The sequence below is a fragment of the Populus nigra genome, chromosome 1, assembly GCF_951802175.1.
Source record: "Populus nigra chromosome 1, ddPopNigr1.1, whole genome shotgun sequence".
NCBI lineage: Eukaryota > Viridiplantae > Streptophyta > Magnoliopsida > Malpighiales > Salicaceae > Populus > Populus nigra.
This window is the reverse complement of record NC_084852.1, coordinates 26444048-26461515: the sequence shown is the minus strand read 5'-3', so window position 1 is coordinate 26461515 and position 17468 is coordinate 26444048. Positions and strand designations below refer to the sequence as shown.

The 17468-nt window shown below is 29.6% G+C and overlaps 1 protein-coding gene across 4 annotated transcripts; it reads left to right on the top strand.

The window, feature by feature from the left end:
* Positions 1-3806: 3806 nt before the first annotated feature.
* Positions 3807-16101, top strand: LOC133692848 (probable LRR receptor-like serine/threonine-protein kinase At1g53440). Of its 4 annotated transcripts, none has more exons than XM_062114016.1 (27): positions 3807-3943; positions 4460-4601; positions 4716-4790; positions 4876-4941; positions 5939-6010; positions 7245-7316; positions 9258-9329; positions 9437-9508; positions 9601-9672; positions 9792-9863; positions 9950-10021; positions 10186-10260; positions 10330-10401; positions 10988-11059; positions 11287-11355; positions 11460-11528; positions 11625-11684; positions 11817-11828; positions 11915-11961; positions 12033-12403; positions 12473-12692; positions 12793-12924; positions 13004-13119; positions 13192-13405; positions 13650-13878; positions 13959-14118; positions 15593-16101. In XM_062114016.1, exons 1-27 carry the CDS (start codon positions 3811-3813, stop codon positions 15866-15868), a joined length of 3114 nt encoding a protein of 1037 aa, XP_061970000.1. In that variant the 5' UTR covers positions 3807-3810; the 3' UTR covers positions 15869-16101. The 4 variants fall into 4 exon arrangements, with proteins under 4 accessions (XP_061970000.1, XP_061969993.1, XP_061970008.1 ...); XM_062114009.1 differs by having other exon boundaries at positions 11814-11828; XM_062114030.1 differs by lacking the exon at positions 3807-3943 and adding an exon at positions 4265-4304 and having other exon boundaries at positions 11814-11828.
* The last annotated feature ends 1367 nt before the right edge of the window (positions 16102-17468 follow it).

Sequence of the window (17468 nt, the reverse complement as noted above, 5' to 3'; positions counted from 1 at the left end):
ATGAAATGCTCTGCACATGATTCACTTAAAAAAAATTGATTAATAAATTATTAATATAAAAGATTATTTGATAATATATCAAGTTTTAATAAAAAAAATGAAAATTTTAATAATTGATTTTATAATAATGGTTATTTTTGCCGGCAATTCCACTGAATGACTTTTGTATCAATTTGTTTTCTAATTTAAATCTTACATTTTGAAAGCAATCTTCATTTTAATTTTTTATTATTATTGCTACTGGTGTTAGTTTGTATATACAATACATTCTTTTATATATATATATATATATATTAAAAGTTTTTTCATTAAATTTAATAACTTCTAAAATGAGAAATCACACCTCTTCCATATGAAAGAATAATATAAATTACATATTGGGATTTCACTTAACAGCTTAAGTTTTTATAAGTTGAGATGATTTTTTAATATGGTATTAGAGCATTGTTAATTAAAAAATCACGAGTTCAAATCTCACCATCCTTATTATTTTTTAAGATCAAAATTAATTAATAGCACAAAGTAGTTTAAGCATGTGAAAGTATCAAACCCATAAGATTTTTACTTGAGAAAATGTATTAGAGAATAATATAAATTATATTTTAAAACCTTATCTAATAGTTTAAATTTTTAGATTAAGATGATACTTATTATTACTTACAATGGTAACAAAAGATGTTTAACATGAACAAAGACTTGACCATAAATTTTAAAGATGCTTTATTTCTTCTCAATGTTCACTTTCCGATTTGACCCAAGAAATGTAGGGTAAGCTATCAGCTTTTGGCTTTTTTAAATGCAAAAGATTGACGAAAGATGCTGAATTACATGAATAAAGACTTGACCATAAATCTTAAAGATGCATTATTACTTACTTCTCAATGTTCAGATTCCATGGGTTCAATCATGTACATTATTGTTTTGCGAGAAATCCCCGTTAATTCAAGTTATTTTAGTTAAAACAACATTGTTTTATTTTGTTAAAGAAAATTCTTTAAATTGACCTACTTTAGTATAATTGAATTAATAAAATCACTAAAAATCTATTGGACTTCACCGAATTAATATTATTTTTTAGTTTATATGCTCGAGTTTGGACAAATCAGGTCTGTATATACATACAGGGTCAGTTACATAAATTAAATAAGATAAAAGGTTTTAGTTTATATGCTCCAAGGAACCTACTTGACTTCTTTGTTCCGCAATCTTGTTATTTATTTATTTTAAATTAATATTTTTTATTATTATTTTTAAATTATTTTGATGAGCTAATATCAAAAATAATTTTTAAAAATTAAAAAAAAATATTTTAATATATTTTTAAAATAAAAAATATTTTAAAAAATAACCCAATTACACTGTCAAATAAACCTAAATCACTTGGGCAGAGACAATTCTTGGACAAATACATGCGAGAAAACTAATTCTTGCACTTTAGAAGCAGTGGCATGAATTTTCATAATTTTTTAAAAATTAATAATGTGTAAGTTTAAGATTAATTTCACTATTGTATTTTAATTTTCTTATTATCATGAATTAATTATTTGAATTTGATTAGTAACTAAGTGGTGCATAGATAATGTTTTTAAAATGCTAAAATCATATTTAGATTATTACAACGATTTAGGAAGGTTTATTAACTTTAATTGATATTAAAATTTATCTTCATTTTTTTTATTATTTTAAAGTATTATCAATTTTATCAATTTTAATTCACATTGAGAAAATATAATTTAGAATTAAAACAAGATTATAATAATATTTTATTAATTAAACATGATTTTTTATATATTTTTTCAATACTAAACCCTTAGGCTATGTTTGTATAACATCATAATTTAAATAATCTTTAACAATTAAATAAGTGACTAAGCTTTCATATATATATAATTTTTGATAATAAAGATCAATAAACTAAAAAATCTACAAAGTCAACAAAGATAAATGTTTAAAGAACCATTTCAATCTAAAAATTTAAATTATTAGATAAAATCCTAAAATATAATTTACATTATTCTCGAATACAATCTAAAATTTTTATTAATTAAACATGATTTTATACAATCTAAAAACAATAATTTTTTACATGATTTTGTTTTTAAGGGCATCAATGTATAATTATATTATTTTGAAAAAAACTGAAAAAACCATAATGTCATTGAGCAATAGGCAATATTTTTTTCTCTAGGATTAAACTAATAAGTATACTATGCAATAAAAAATAAAATGACTATTCAAAATTACCCTTTATATTTAAGGGGGGTAATTTTATCATTACACTATTACAACGAATATTATTTTGTTCCTTGAGGGTACATTCACTTCCTTTCCTCTTTTAATTTATAATAATAATAGTAACAATAATGTAGCAGCAATCAAATGAGTTATCATATTAACACTTATCTCTGCCATAGTTTGTGTGGTAGAGATTTAGAGCAGTGTAGTGTAAATTAATTTTTAAAATAATTTTTATTTAAAATATTTTAAAATAATATTTTTTTAAAAAAATTATTTTGATATCAGTAAATTTATTTTAAAATTAATACAAAAACACAAAAACATAACAGTTTTCATCTTAAAATTAACAATGTTAGATTATTTTTCGGATTAATGTTACACAAATAATTTTTTAATACAAAATTCTCATTCAATTTAAGTGATATTTTTTTTTGTGAGAGAAAGAGATGAAAGGGAGGGGTCTGGCGGTTTTTTTTTTTTTTTTTTTTGATGTGTTGCTTGATAGTTATAGAGGTTTGAATGTTTTACAGTAGTGGAGGGCATAATGTTTCTAAGGGAATTTAGTTTTTTTTTTCTTTAGTAGTGACAGTGGGGAGCTTGAAGATGATGAGTTGGTCTTGTTATTTTTATTTAAATGTGGGTGTACTGGAGGGTGTGATGGGTCATGGTTTTTTACTCTCTATTTTTAGAGTGTATTTTTCTCATTTTTTGTTTTTTTTTAAGATAGAATGTTTAGTATTTTTTTATGCTAATTCTGTCCAACTAATTTCTCCTTTTTTTTTTTTAAGTGTGACCATATTTAGGGTGTGTTTAGAAATATGGTAGCGATTATAATATAAAGTGTTTTTTACTAAAAAATACATTAAAATAATATATTTTTTATTTTTTAAAAATTATTTTTGATATCAGCATATCAAAACAACATGAGAATATTAAAAAAATAAATTTAAATAAATAAAAATTTAAATTTTTTAGAAACATGATTTAAAGCGCATTTCCAAACACACACTTATACTAGTAAAAAATATTCATTTTACTCTAGGTCTCATAACCCGGGCTCTTGGGTATAGATTTTGGTTCATTATAAAATAATTTTTTGGCTTATAAGGAATTACTTTATCCTAGAACATTTTGAACTTGGGTTTGAGTTTATTGTAAAATAATTTTTTGATTTATAAAAAAATAATTTTTTATGAATCCCCTTTATTTATCCAGCTTATGAATGAAGAATTGGAATAATTACCTTTCACTTCATAAATAGTTTATTTTAATTAAAAAACATCTGATTTTTTAAGCAAAAAATATCAGGTTTATTTAATTCTTTTATAGCACACAATTAAGACCACAGAACCAAAATTATTTCCGGCAACCACTAGAATTAATTATGTATCAATCTCAACGTGAAAAGAATGCATGGCATGCAAGTTACTTTTCTCGGGTATTTTGGTATTTGGCCAGGGACAATTTGGTAATGAGAGGTAATTGATTCAGAGTTAATGAGATTTTGAACGGTAAAACAATATCTTTATAAAGAATGAATGTCTTAAGGGAAGCGCGGTGCAAGCTAAAGTAATGGCTAAGCTTTATCTCAAGCTCTTTCCTAAGCTTGTTTCCTCTCTTGCCGTTCTTCTTCTTTGTCAATTTGGCTATGTAGTCTGTATAGCAACAAATTTCTCTGACAGCTCGCGGTTGCCTGTAGATGAAGGTACACAAGATATACTTTTCCATCTACTTGTATATCCTTTTCCTACTATATACAAAAGAAGGAAGAAAATTTGTTTATCTGTTAAATATGAGCTTTTCCTTCAATGTCTTCTCCCTATCCTAGCAGATCCTCTTCTCTTTCAGATGACCCAATTAATAATAAGTTATGAACAAAAAGGGAATTTTTTTGTGGATTTCATGCATGTCGCATTGCAAGCTAAAGTAATGGCTAAGCTTTATCTTAAGCTCTTTCCTAAGCTTGTTTCCTCTCTTGCCGTTCTTCTTCTTTATCAATTTGGCTATGTAGTCTGTAAAGCAACAAATTTATATATATGACATGCCTTCACTGCCTGAAGATGAAGGTACACACGTTTTCATGCTTGTTGTTGACAGTTCAATTTGCATTAGTTCAATTTACATCAATTATGAGATTTTTAATCACAACCTAATTAATGCATACTACCTGTTTGAATTTTGCTAAAAAATATGATGTTTCATTGTTGAAAACGTTTGGCAGGAAAGGCTTTGGATGACTTGTTGAAAACGTTAGAGTGGGGTTTTCATCCAAACATCTCACGCTGGGCTTGTTCCTCTAATTTTGAATACATCAAATGCGATTGCACTGATGAGAACAGAACAGGTTGTCATGTCACCCGCCTGTAAGTTCCTCATCAACTTCATCCAATTTTCTTTTATTTTTGTAAGGCAATACATCCTCTTTAAAACTCACTGGTTGCTATGGTTTCTATGTTAACGCCATTTCTGGGTGGTAGAACGCTCCCAGACCAGGACTTAACTGGACAAATAAATGCTGAAGCCTTGGCTAGTCTCGTTTACCTAAAAGCAATGTGAGCATCATATGACATGATGATAATAATTCGAAGTAATTATGCTGACTTCAATTCATTGATAACTATCCTATTACCATAACAGTGATTTGTCCAAGAATCAACTTCATGGTAGCATCCCTGATCTCACCTTGGGGAACTTGACCCGTCTGTAAGTGATCCAGTACCATATATGATCATATACTACTACAGCGGTTTATTTTGTTGCCAATGTTCGATAAAAAAAACATTCTAACTGTTATTTAATTGATTTTTTTATAGTAATCAAGGAAGAATATTATTAAGATTTAGTCGGTGCCTCTTAAACTAGAGTTGTAGAATGGGTGTTAATGTAATTGGAGAAAATGGAATGTAAACATTTAATTTCATGAAAATAGGATTGTAGAATGGGTGTTTTTCAGTTAGATAGTGGTGGTTACAACCATTATATTTATTTATCTAAAAGTGTCTACTCGATCAGCAAAAATTATTGAAAAAAAGGATGTATAGTAGTTGAATGACACGTCGTTTAGGCTAAATCCTACAAATTAGAGTTTTTAATTTAGAATTTGAAAAAATTCAATTTAATCCTTATTCTTCCACTTAAACCCCTGATTTGACCAAACTAACTTTTTAACTATTGCAATTTAACTCCTAGACTTTAAATTCTTCTAATTAGAGCCTAAATAAATGCTTACTAGTGTTAAGTGTCTCTTAAACTAGTTTTCTATAATGAAAGGAGTATCAGAGAGTAAATAATTTCACTAATTAAGCTAGTGTTACTTAGTCTTGAGTAATGATAATAAGGATTGCTCATTTGATTAGTCTTTGAAAAAATAAAATTATTTTCTATTTATTATATTTTAATATAAACGTGTCACATAGCTAGCAACTAGAAAATCTTAATTAATCTCAACTAGAAAATCACATAACAATTATTCTATCCAAAAATACCAGCAAAGAAATCAAAGCATTGTTCGGATCAAGCTCGTAAGGGCAATCTCGAAATTGTGATCCATCACAACCTATCAATGGATGCATCAGATGCTTAGCTTTTGAATCATATACAATAACTAATTTCAGTTCTTAATTAGTATGTCTTCATAAAATTTATATTATTGGTTCTTATTTGAGTAATAATAAACTTATATGGTAATACATATGCATAGCGATCTCTCCACAAACTTTTTCAATGGCTCCATACCTTCATTCTTGGGGAATTTATCGTCCCTCCAATATCTGTAAGTATCATGCAATCACAGTCTCTTCAGTATCATATAGTTATAAGTATCATCTTTAGTGTCAATTTAATTCTTTTGCCATTGCTGATGCAAACTTTGTGCTCTTATTCTTGTGGGTGTTTATATGTACTTTATTAATATTAACTTCTATTCAGAAACATTCCATGTCCAATTTTTAAAGATTCTCATTTTCTTCCTAGTCAAAGTCAAGTATTTAGATTTCATGCTTTAAAATTAAATTTATTATTTCTAATATAGTTAAAAGCAAACTATCCATCATCAATTTTTTTTTAAATGGAACTAACCAAAAAGTTTGACTTGGGTATCAAAGAACATCCTTTTTTATATGAATTATAGGAGAACATCTTGGATATTTGGGTTTGATTTTATACCATTGTTGTTCTCTTAAAAAATAATATATAATGGTAAGAAAAGAGCATATAATTTGTAACTTCTGTTATCAAGAGTTCTATGAAATTATAGTCTCAGCATGCATTGTCAGAATATATATACAAATCTAACATTTTTGTTTTCTAAAATCACTTCTTTTAAATTATATTCCATTAAAGGTGCTTTTTTAAATGTGTTTTTTTTCCTAACTAGGGATCCTTTTTTTATATATTTTTTAGTTGGTTATAACCATTTTCAAAATTTAGTATATAAATACTAAAAGAATATTTTATTTTTTTAATGTCGGATTTGAAATCTTTTAGTATATATAATCTATGTTTACAAGAAAAAAAAGTTAAGTTTTTTCAATGTGGAATAAAAAACCTTTTGAAATAATCTTTTAAACTTCATTTTTTATAACATGTATAACTTATATTCACATGAATTGTTTTTAAATTTTTTCATATGAAATATTAAAATTTTAAAATTTTTTAATTTTTCCGGGTCAATTCGAGTTGATCCGAGTCAATTCGGGTTGACTCGAGTCAACTCATGTAACCTCGGGTCGGGTCTTATAACTATGGTTAATGGTCACAAAAATTAACTTCTAAGTTCCGTTTGGTTCTTTTCTCTTATATAATTAGGATAATAGCCTTGTATGGCTAATTGCTTAACTATGTTGAAGCTTGTTTGGCTGTCTGCATGGTTACGAGCAAAGAGCTGCTTAGCTTTAAGATCATATATAATAACTAATTTCAGTTCTTAGTTGTCTTGATAAAATTTATAATATTGGTTCTTATTTGAGTAATAATGAACTTATATGGTATTACATATATATGCTTAGTGATCTCTCCGAAAACTTTCTCAATGGCTCCATACCTTCATCCTTGGGGAATTTGTCGTCCCTCCAATATCTGTAAGTGTCATACAATCACAGTCTCTTCAGTATCATATAGTTATAAGTATCATCTTCAGTGTCAATTAAATTCCTTTTCCATTGCTGATGCAAGTTTTGTGCTCTTATTCTTGTGTGTGTTTATGTGTATTTTATTAATATTGACTTTTTTTCAGAAACATTTCATGTTCAATTTTTAAGGATTCTAATTTTTTTCCTAATCAAGTATTTAGATTTCATGTTTCAAAACTAAATTTATTATTTCTAATATAGTTAAAAGCAAACTATCCATCATCAATTTTTTTAAAAAAAAAATGGAACTAACCAAAAAGTTTGACTTGGGTATCAAAGAACATCCATTTTATACCACTGTTGTTCTTTTACAAAATAATATATAATGATAAGAAAAAAAAATACAATTAATAACTTCTGTGAAAATATAGTCTTAGTATGCATTGTCAGAATACATACATACATACATACATACATACATACATATATATATATATATATATATACATACAAATCTAACATTTTTTTCTTTCTAAAATCACTTCTTTTAAATTATATTCCATTAAATAATAGTTAAGATCTCATTTTCATTCGGAGAATAAATTTAAGAACTCAAATTTGCTTCATTAAATTAAAGAAGAAGTTACTGAATAGACAATTTGGGATCTTGATACTTATAAATGTTCATGACAAGGTGTTAATGGCATAATTATTAAACCCGAACTGGATCGACCCGTTGATCCGGGACCTGATTGACTCTGTTGTTAGACCGGTCCTGGTAAGACAAAAAACTAGAATGAGTAAAAACCCGAAAAAACGCAGTTGAGACTCATTTTTTAAAATGTGTTTTTTTTCCCAACTAGAGACCTCTATTTTTATATTTTTTAGTTGGTTATTAACCATTTTCAAAGTTCAGTATATAAATACTAAAAGAATGTTTTATTTTTTCAATGTGGGATTTGAAGCCTTTTAGTGTGTGTGTGTGTGTGTGTGTGTGTGTGTGTGTATACTCTATGTTCACAAGAAAAAAAATCATGTTTTTTCAATGTAAGATAAAAAAAAACCTTTTGAAATAATCATTTAAACTTCATTATTTATAACATGTATAACTTATATTTACATGAATTGTTTTTTTCTAATTTTTTTCATATGAAATATTAAAATTTTAAATATTTTTAAAATTTTTCTGGGTTCGTGTAACCCGAGTCAACTTGTGTAACTCGGGACCGACTCCTTGGCCAGGTCAACCCTGGGTCGGGTCTAATAACTATGGTTAATGGTCACAAAAATGAACTTCTAAGCTCTATTTGGTTCTTTTCTCTTGTATAATTAGGATAGTAGCCTTGTTTGGCTGGCTAATTGCTTAACTGTGTTGATGCTTGTTTGTGTTGGTGGGAGAAACCACTAGTGGTGGCTTTGAAACACTCGGAGAAGATAAAACACACTGTTTTATTTCAAGAACAAATAGCTTACAAAAACTTGAAAAGCTTACAATACACACCCTCTCTTTCTCTCTAGTGTTTCTCTCTACTCTCTTCACACAGAATAACATAAGCTTAGCTACCTATTTATACACGAATTCAAAACAAGATAATTCAACCTTCAAGTGTGAAGGCGGCTGGCGGCATGCAGCTGGTGGCTGGTGGCTGGCGGCTGGGCGGTTGGCGACTGGGCGGTTGGCGACTGGGCGGTTGGCGACTGGGCGGTGACAGTTGGTGGCTGCCTTATTTGACCTTCTAGATTGATTGAGTTTAAGATTGATTGAGTTTAATACAACAGTTTGGCTATCTGCATGATTATGAGCAAAGAGCTTCTTAGCTTTCGGATCATTTTTTAATAACTAATTTCAGCTCTTAGTTTGTCTTTATAAAATTTAAATTATTGGTTCTTATTTTATCTATTGAGTAGTAATGAACTTATATATATATATATATATATATATATATATAGTCGTCTCTCGAGAAACTCCCACAGTGGCTCCATACCTCTATCTTTGGGGAATTTATCGTCCCTCAAATATCTGTACGTGTCATCTAATCACAGTCTCTTCAATATCGTATAATTTCAATTAAATTCTTTTTTCATTGCTGATGCAAATTTTATGCTCTTATTCTTGTGGGTGTTTTCAGGAGTTTGTCGTATAATATGTTATTAAGTCAAATCCCTAAAGAATTGGGCAACCTCTCTCATCTCCTATATATGTACAGAAACTCGCTCGCTCGCTCTTTCACTCTCCTTGAATTTCCTTTTAACTTGTTGAGTTTGGTTTGGTTCTTATCTCTTATTTAATTAGGTACTTGGAATTCAATGAACTCACTGGTCAGCTTCCACCAGAACTTGGAAGATTGGGATCTCTTGGTTATCTGTAAGTTTCAAAAAGAAGAATAATAATGTCATACCACCTTGTAAAACAAAGGAAGATTGTAATAGGAGAAATAAAATAGAAAAAGGGTGGATTATAATCTTTTTGATTTGTTGTTGTAGAGGGTTGAGCTCCAACAATTTGAGTGGAGAACTGCCTGGAAATTATGCCAACTTTACGGGATTGCAGTCGCTGTAAGTGCAACTCATCATATTCTTTCAACCAACAATCTGTTTAATTATTGTTCCAAGGAAAAGCAACTAACTATATATGGCTGCAGTCGCGTAGCTGGGAACCGTTTGACCGGTCAAGTACCAAGTTTCATTGCGAATTGGACTGAACTCAATAGGCTGTAAGAAATTACTTGTACTTTCTGTAATTATACACATTTGAATGTAAGCACTATTAGTTGATTGAGTTGATTTCTCAATGCTGAATGTCTACCATTTGATTGAGAAACTGTCGATGATCGATGAATATCATTCAATAATTTGTGTTTTTGTGTACTGATCACAGGTCCCTCTTCGGAAATGATTTTGAAGGAGAGTTTCCTCTTGAAAGTATTTTTAACTTGCAATATCTCCGATACTTGTAAGTGTTCTATAATTTTCACCTGTTTGAAATAAATGCATGTTTTATTATGGATTGTTTTTCTTCCAGGTTTGTTAGTGATGTAAAGAGCTCTGGTTCCCCTTTCCCAAAAAATGCAAGCATGAAGAGAATAAGATACCTGTGAGTTTTTCCTTCCTTTGCTTTTCTTTAAAGCTCACACTAAGGGCAAAAGCTCACATGCATAACTAACTTGAGATTTGTAATTAAAAGGAAAAAAGAAAAGAAAAGAAGAACGCTCAAAACTTCCTTAGTAAGGCAAACTTTAACATTGCTATAGTACTTAATTTGCATCCTTACCACCTAATCGGTCAACAGATGAGGAGTAAGCCAATGAGCTATGGCATGAATTCAAATTGTGGTCTAAAGACTAATTTCACATTGAATAATAAAAACCATACACACTTAGAATTATATTTGTCTAGGAGCGTTATAGTTGTAGAATTTAGATTATGACCGGTCTTTTACATAAATATCTTTTTAAACCTATTTTTCTTTATATGATCTTGAGTTTTTTTCATGAGCTATTACATGCAGTGAAGACTAGCTGTATATGGGATTCAGGTTTGAAAATTTTTGTAAACATATATATTAATTACAACTATAGGCATAACAGAATCGTGAAGTCACAATATTTATGTATGTGACTCTTAATGATATGGATGCATTGGATAAATCCAAACACCAACTTCTTCAATGGTTTGTGTAGGATGATAAGGAATTGCTTAATAAGTGGTGAAATCCCCCTGTACATTGGTGATTGGTCATCGTTAAAATACCTGTAAGTTTCATTTCCTCTTTTTATGGAGGATTTGTAGTTCTGTCATGGCTATTTTGTTTCGTCAGCTCTATAAATGCTCATTGTTTAGGGCCTTTAGGCCATGCATAGAAGTGTTAATGATTTTGACTATGTGTTTACATAATCAACTATGCAATAATTGACCATAGCATAACTATATATCAAATATGAAAAAACTAACGTTTGCTTTCATTTTTTTGATCCTGCAGAGACTTGAGCTTTAACAACTTAACTGGTGGAATACCAGATTCCATGAAAAAGCTAAAATTAAGTAAGATGTATGCAAAAGAGATTCTTGAACTCGATGTCTTATAATAAGTTCGTTCTGCCACTCTGTTAAAAAGTACATGGGATGGTTTTCATAGTGGTTTGTTTTGTTTAGGTTTCTCACAAGAAATATGCTTAATGGCACAGTACCTTCCTGGGTTCCTGATACCATTGAAGACAAGGCGTATGTTATGGCTTTGTGCTCTTTGCTCAGATGGGTTGTTTTCCCTTTTGTAGATTTGCTCAATAAAATCTTGATATGTAAACAATAATGTTGCAGGGACTTGTCATATAATAATTTTGATGATGGTCCGAAGAAAGGAGAACAAAAGCTGAACATGTAATAACAGCAACTTCATTTTCTTCTTCCTTTTGTTTCACTTGCAAGAATATTATTGTCTATGAAATCCCAACTTCTGATCATTTTGTATCATGTGCACCAACTGAGTGCATGTTGTTCCTACTCAAGCAGTCAACCAAACAGGTATGATAATATCCTCCATATGGTGTCATTAATTTAGAACAAATGATCATGAGTTTTTTCTTACCAATTTTGTTTGCTATTTCTAGGAATTCTATTCGTGATTTGAAAAATAAATGTCGGGGAAAACCAAAGTGTAAGTTCTATTGAGAAGCTCTATAATTTTGCGCAAAACAGATTTTCTGTACTGATTATCATTTTTTGCAGACAATTCCTTATATATAAATTGTGGAGGAGGAAAGACAATTGTTGATGGGAAAGTGTTTGAAGCAGACAATACAACATCAAATTACTATAAAGCCCCAAAAGAAAATTGGGCTTATTCTTGTTCTGGAGACTTCGGATCGAAAACTTACGATTCCAGTGATTACATAAAAAACGTGGAATGTGAAGTTTGTGATTCTGCTGGGACACAGTTATACAACTCAAGTCGCCTCTGCCCTCTTTCTCTGACATATTACGGCTTCTGTTTATTTAAAGGAAATTACACTGTGAAACTTTACTTCGCTGAAACTGTTTACCAAAGTGATGAAGATTATTCGAATTTAGGGAAACGTGTTTTTGATGTATATATACAGGTAACCGCTATATTTTTCTGCAGCTTCTTTCAATAATTTCCATCGTTTAACATCCACTGTTTGATATAGGGGAAGAGAGCACTAAAAGACTTCAACATAAAAGAAATGGCCAGCGGCACCAATAAGACATGGACTGCAAATTTCACAGCATATGTAGGAGATGATTATCTATTGACTATCGATTTTTTCTGGGCTGGCAAAGGAACTTTCCAGGAGCCAAGTTTTTCCTATGCACCTGCTGCACTGTCTTTAAAGGGACCCCTTGTGTCCGGCATTTCCGTAACTGCAAGTAAAGAGTTGCATTCTCTTAATTTTGTTGAGCAAATATTTATGTTACACTTTATCTAGATAAATGTTTTTTCTTGTTGTCTTCCACTATTTGTATTCAGACTCCAAAGTTGGCGGCAAGAAACTATCTCCTTCACAAATTGCAGGGATTACTGTAGGTTCAGTATTTGCTCCTCTAATTCTGTTGGCTTACATGTGGAAAATGGGCTGGTTGCAGAAAAGCGATTTGGATGGTACCTCTCTATGCTAATCTAAAATCAGTATGCACCATACAACCTTAAGAACTCTTACTTTGATGTTTTCTTCAAATAGATATAAATATAGAGGTCCAAGGAAAATCTTTCACCCTCAAACAAATAATCAATGCTACTCGAAAATTTAGCCCCAAAATGGAGATTGGCAGGGGACGCTTTGGAATAGTATACAAGGTCAGATTTTCTTTTTTGAAACATTATCTTTCTCTTTTAAAGTTCTGGTAAATTGATTTCACGTGTATCCAGGCTGAATTGCTGAACGAGATAAAATTAGCAGTGAAGAAGATTTCTCTTCATTCAAAGCAACAAGGAAAAGATGAATTACAAAGGAAAATATTCAACCTGAAATCTTTGCATCATGAGAATCTTGTTCAATTGTTGGATGGCTATTCTAATAAAAACCTGCATCTGCTAGTAAATGACTATATGCATAAAGGCTCCCTTCACCGTGCGTTGTTTGGTAATACTGCCATCACCCAATTTTCATCCTGCTCTTTCGGTTCTCAAGTTTTATCTTAATTTCCACCTAATCCATTGCCTTGTGACATTCATATAATTGTTGAGAACTAAAACAGTGGAGTAAATAGAATTCCCTCACTTAATGGTTGTGAGAGCTTCTAATTGTATATTTAAATCTTCTGTTAGTGCAAGGATAGTGTACTTGAAAATATCAATAACTTAATATCAATAATCTTGATTTGTAGAACCAAATTCCACAACAAAACTTGATTGGAAAGCTAGATTTGATATCTGTCTAGGAATAGCGAAAGGTTTGAAGTATTTGCATGAAGAGAAAAGGATTGTTCATGGAAACATAAAGCCTAGTAATATTATGCTTGATAACTCTCTTACGGCCAAGTTGTCTGACTTTGGATTGGCAACGCTTTGTGATGAGGAAGATCCATTTATGGCCATCAAAGCAAAAGGGTCGCGGTAAGTATTATGATCATTGATTGACAACTACTTTTATTCTTTTAATTACGAGCTAACCAATAATTAATCTCTTATTGCAGAGTTTACATGGCACCTGAGTATTCAATGGGAAAAACAATAAGTGCTTTTAAAGCTGATGTTTACAGTTTCGGAGTTGTCCTACTCGAAATAGTTAACGGGACAGTTAGTGCAAAATACACACCCAACCAAGATCAAGAAGCTGAGTTTCTTCTAGATAAAGTAAGTGGATCTGACAGAATAAACCCTCTTAGTTTTTTTTGTTGTAGTTATTATCAAACCAAACATGTTCTGCCAACATTAAATGACTTGTGAATTCTACAACAAGCTCACAGAAGAAATTTATAACAGAAAAGGATATTATTATTTTATAATTTGAAATATATGTTATACTCAACTCAAGCAAGATTTATATAATCATATAACAAGAAACATAAAAAAATAGAATAAAATAAACTATAGAAAAATATATTTGATTAGATGATTAAAATTATTTCTTGATTCAATTACTTGATCTCTCTCTTTTATTGATTATTTTCTTAACACACCCTCTCAAACTCATGACAACTTCTATTGTCATTTAATGCTTATCTTTAATAATTGTATTTTTCTAAACATATCTATTATTAGCTTTTTTTTTAATTCTCTTATGATTGTTGCTATACTTCTCTAGCCAAACATTTTTTATTAAAATTTGGTTTTTCAAGTGCTTATTCTATTTTGACTCACTCTTCGTCAAACTAATATATTCTTCTTATCATGCCTCCTTAGCCATTTTCTATCTCTTTTGTTAGGAAGAACTATCTCTTTTTATTATTGTTATTATTATTGGTGGTCTCTTTTATAATATCTCGTGCAAAAACATATCAGCTTGCACTAAGTCTCTCTTCTTCTTATTATTATTAATTTTTTTTTTAGCATTTCTTTTTCTTGATGTAGAATCTCAATTCTCTTGTTGGACTTTATTGCACCTCCTTTTTTTTTTATTCTTTGAATGTTATTTGATCATCCACATGATCTTGAAATAATTTCTCCTTATCATGAGTTGATTTATCATTGAAAAGAAATAGTATATTAAATATTTGGTAGATAATGAAGAGTTTGAAAACAAAGTGCTTTAAAATGATAGGATGGATGTCATAAAATTGTCCATTGAAAAAGCAAAAGTTAATATTTAGAGTAGTATATGATCGACCTGCTCTGATACCAAGAAGAAATTTAGAATAGAAAAGGATATTGTTAATCGATAATTTGATATATGTGTTACATTCACCTCATGTAGAGTAGAGTTTGAAAACAAAGTGCTTTAAAATAATAGGATGGATGGTATAAAATTGTCCATTGAAAAAGCAAAAGTTAATATTTAGAGTAGTATATGATCGACCTGCTCTGATACCAAGAAAAAATTTAGAATAGAAGAGGATATTATTATTCGATAATTTGATATATCTGTTACATTCAACTCATGTAGAGTTTATATAATTATATAACAAGGTATATAAGTAAATAGAATAAAATAAATTATAAAAAATATGCTTGATCATCTCCTTTAATTGGATGATTGAAATAATTTCTTGATTGCTTAGAGTTATTTAATTCCTTGATTTTTTTTAATTGATTAGAAAATAATAAGTGATAATTACTTGATTATTTCCTTAATATTAGGAGCTAAGCTAATCTTGCTTTTCAATTGCAGGCTGGTGTTTTGCACGATAAGGGAAGAATTCTTGACTTGGTGGACAAGAAATTAGCATCCAGTTACGACAGGAAGCAAGCTCTCACTGTTTTGCTCTTGGCGATGAAGTGCGTTAATCTGTCTCCTACTCTCAGGCCTAAAATGTCCGAAGTCGTCAGTGTACTTGAAGGTGAGAAAAGAATTGATGAGATTTCCGAAGGCGATGTTACTCCATCAGCAAATATTGGAGGACTGTTCGGTGCTTCTTCCACCGTGGAAATAGATCCAATTTCTTAGCCAATTGGTAATGTTAAGTTTGATGATGAAAACCTTCTGCCTCTTTTTTATTTTGCAATTACTTGGGTCTAATAATGTGGTGGTGACAAGAGACCATCGATGTGTGCGTGAGAGACTCCATATGTGAGAAAATATGTATGTTTGCTTTGTGTGCTATTATTTATTTGTCCTGTTATTATGTGAATTGAATAAGATTATTATTAGATTTTATGATAATGTTTTTAAACGCTTCATTTCCCTCCCTTTTAGAGAAATTGCTAATAAGAAAGGCAAATTACCATAATTTGAAAAGCTCATTTAGAGGTGCTTGGAGAGATAATTTTAATGTATTTTTAAATAAAAAACATTTTAAAAAATAGTTGCTATTATAATACTAAACATCCTTTTAATATAATTTATATTAATTATAGTTGTTATTATTATTGTATTGTTTCTATCTACGTTATAATTATAATCTCTGGTGATCATTCATGCTCTCTCAAACCTTGGGCATTTGTTTTCCTAGATCTATGCTTTTTAGCTATACTTTGGTAACTTTTTTAGACTTAATTTTGAATAGATTTTCATTTCCATTTCTGGTTTCTTTTTTTTTTTTTGATTAGTTTTTAATTGTATTTTTAATTTTTATATAATTGAAATTTGTTTTTTTTCTTATAAATTCTCCAACCCTGACAATTTAAGCCCAACTCAAAATAAATACTCAAGGGATTCTTTCTTATGCACAATTTTAGTTTTATACATTTTAGTTTTTTGAAAATATTCTTTTTTATGCACAATTAATCATACTCGTAGATAATATATATATATATATATATATATATATATATATATATATATAATAGACGGTACTTTCTATGTGTTTTTTTATTTAAAGTCAGTGCTCCTAAGCTGATGCTGATCTAAGATACATGACGTTTGATTAATTAGCTTTTAGATTATCTTTGATGCTTAATTTAAATTGTAAATAAATCTTAAGATGAGAAATTCCAAGTTGGGAGTCAACAGATGCTCGGAACAATGCAGATGTGGGACTTTAACATAAAGTCATAAACTAATTAAACTCTCAAGACTTCAAATCTTTCCCTTGAAGTTTGGACCTTCCACTAACATGGGAATGCAATGCAATTTTATATGTGAAAAGAAATCTATCGAAGACCAAAAATGCATGTGAAGTCGCAGTCTGATTTATTGTTTTCATACAAACAAGTACAATTCCAATTTTATAGAGAAGAAGATTAAAACTCGATTTAAGACTACAATTTGATTAATCCATTGTGGATTCAAAAGCAAAAATTTGTGATAATTTTTTGTAATGGAACGTTTTGAGGTTACCAATGCATCTTGGACCATTCCTAAAGCCAGGTTTCATAGTTAATCAATTCAATGATGCATGAATAAAATTGAATTTTCTTATCTAGGCAACTTTAGCTTAGCTTAAATGTCCCAATCATATCATCGTGGTAATTTTTATTTGTTTGCTTGATTTGGTTCGGAAACTCGTCACCTAATATTTAATTAAAGGTTACTAGAAAGCTCATCATCTAATATTTAATCATCATCTAATATTTAATTAAGAATTACTAGAAAACCTGAATATACT

Excerpts from the sequence above, each read along its gene's own strand:
- LOC133692848 (XM_062114009.1), top strand. The coding sequence starts at position 3,811 with ATGGCTAAGCTTTATCTCAAGCTCTTTCCTAAGCTTGTTTCCTCTCTT. Across the intron at positions 10,022-10,185 it reads TGGACTGAACTCAATAGGCT|GTCCCTCTTCGGAAATGATT; the intron begins GTAAGAAATTAC and ends TACTGATCACAG. Across the intron at positions 13,120-13,191 it reads GCTTTGGAATAGTATACAAG|GCTGAATTGCTGAACGAGAT; the intron begins GTCAGATTTTCT and ends ACGTGTATCCAG.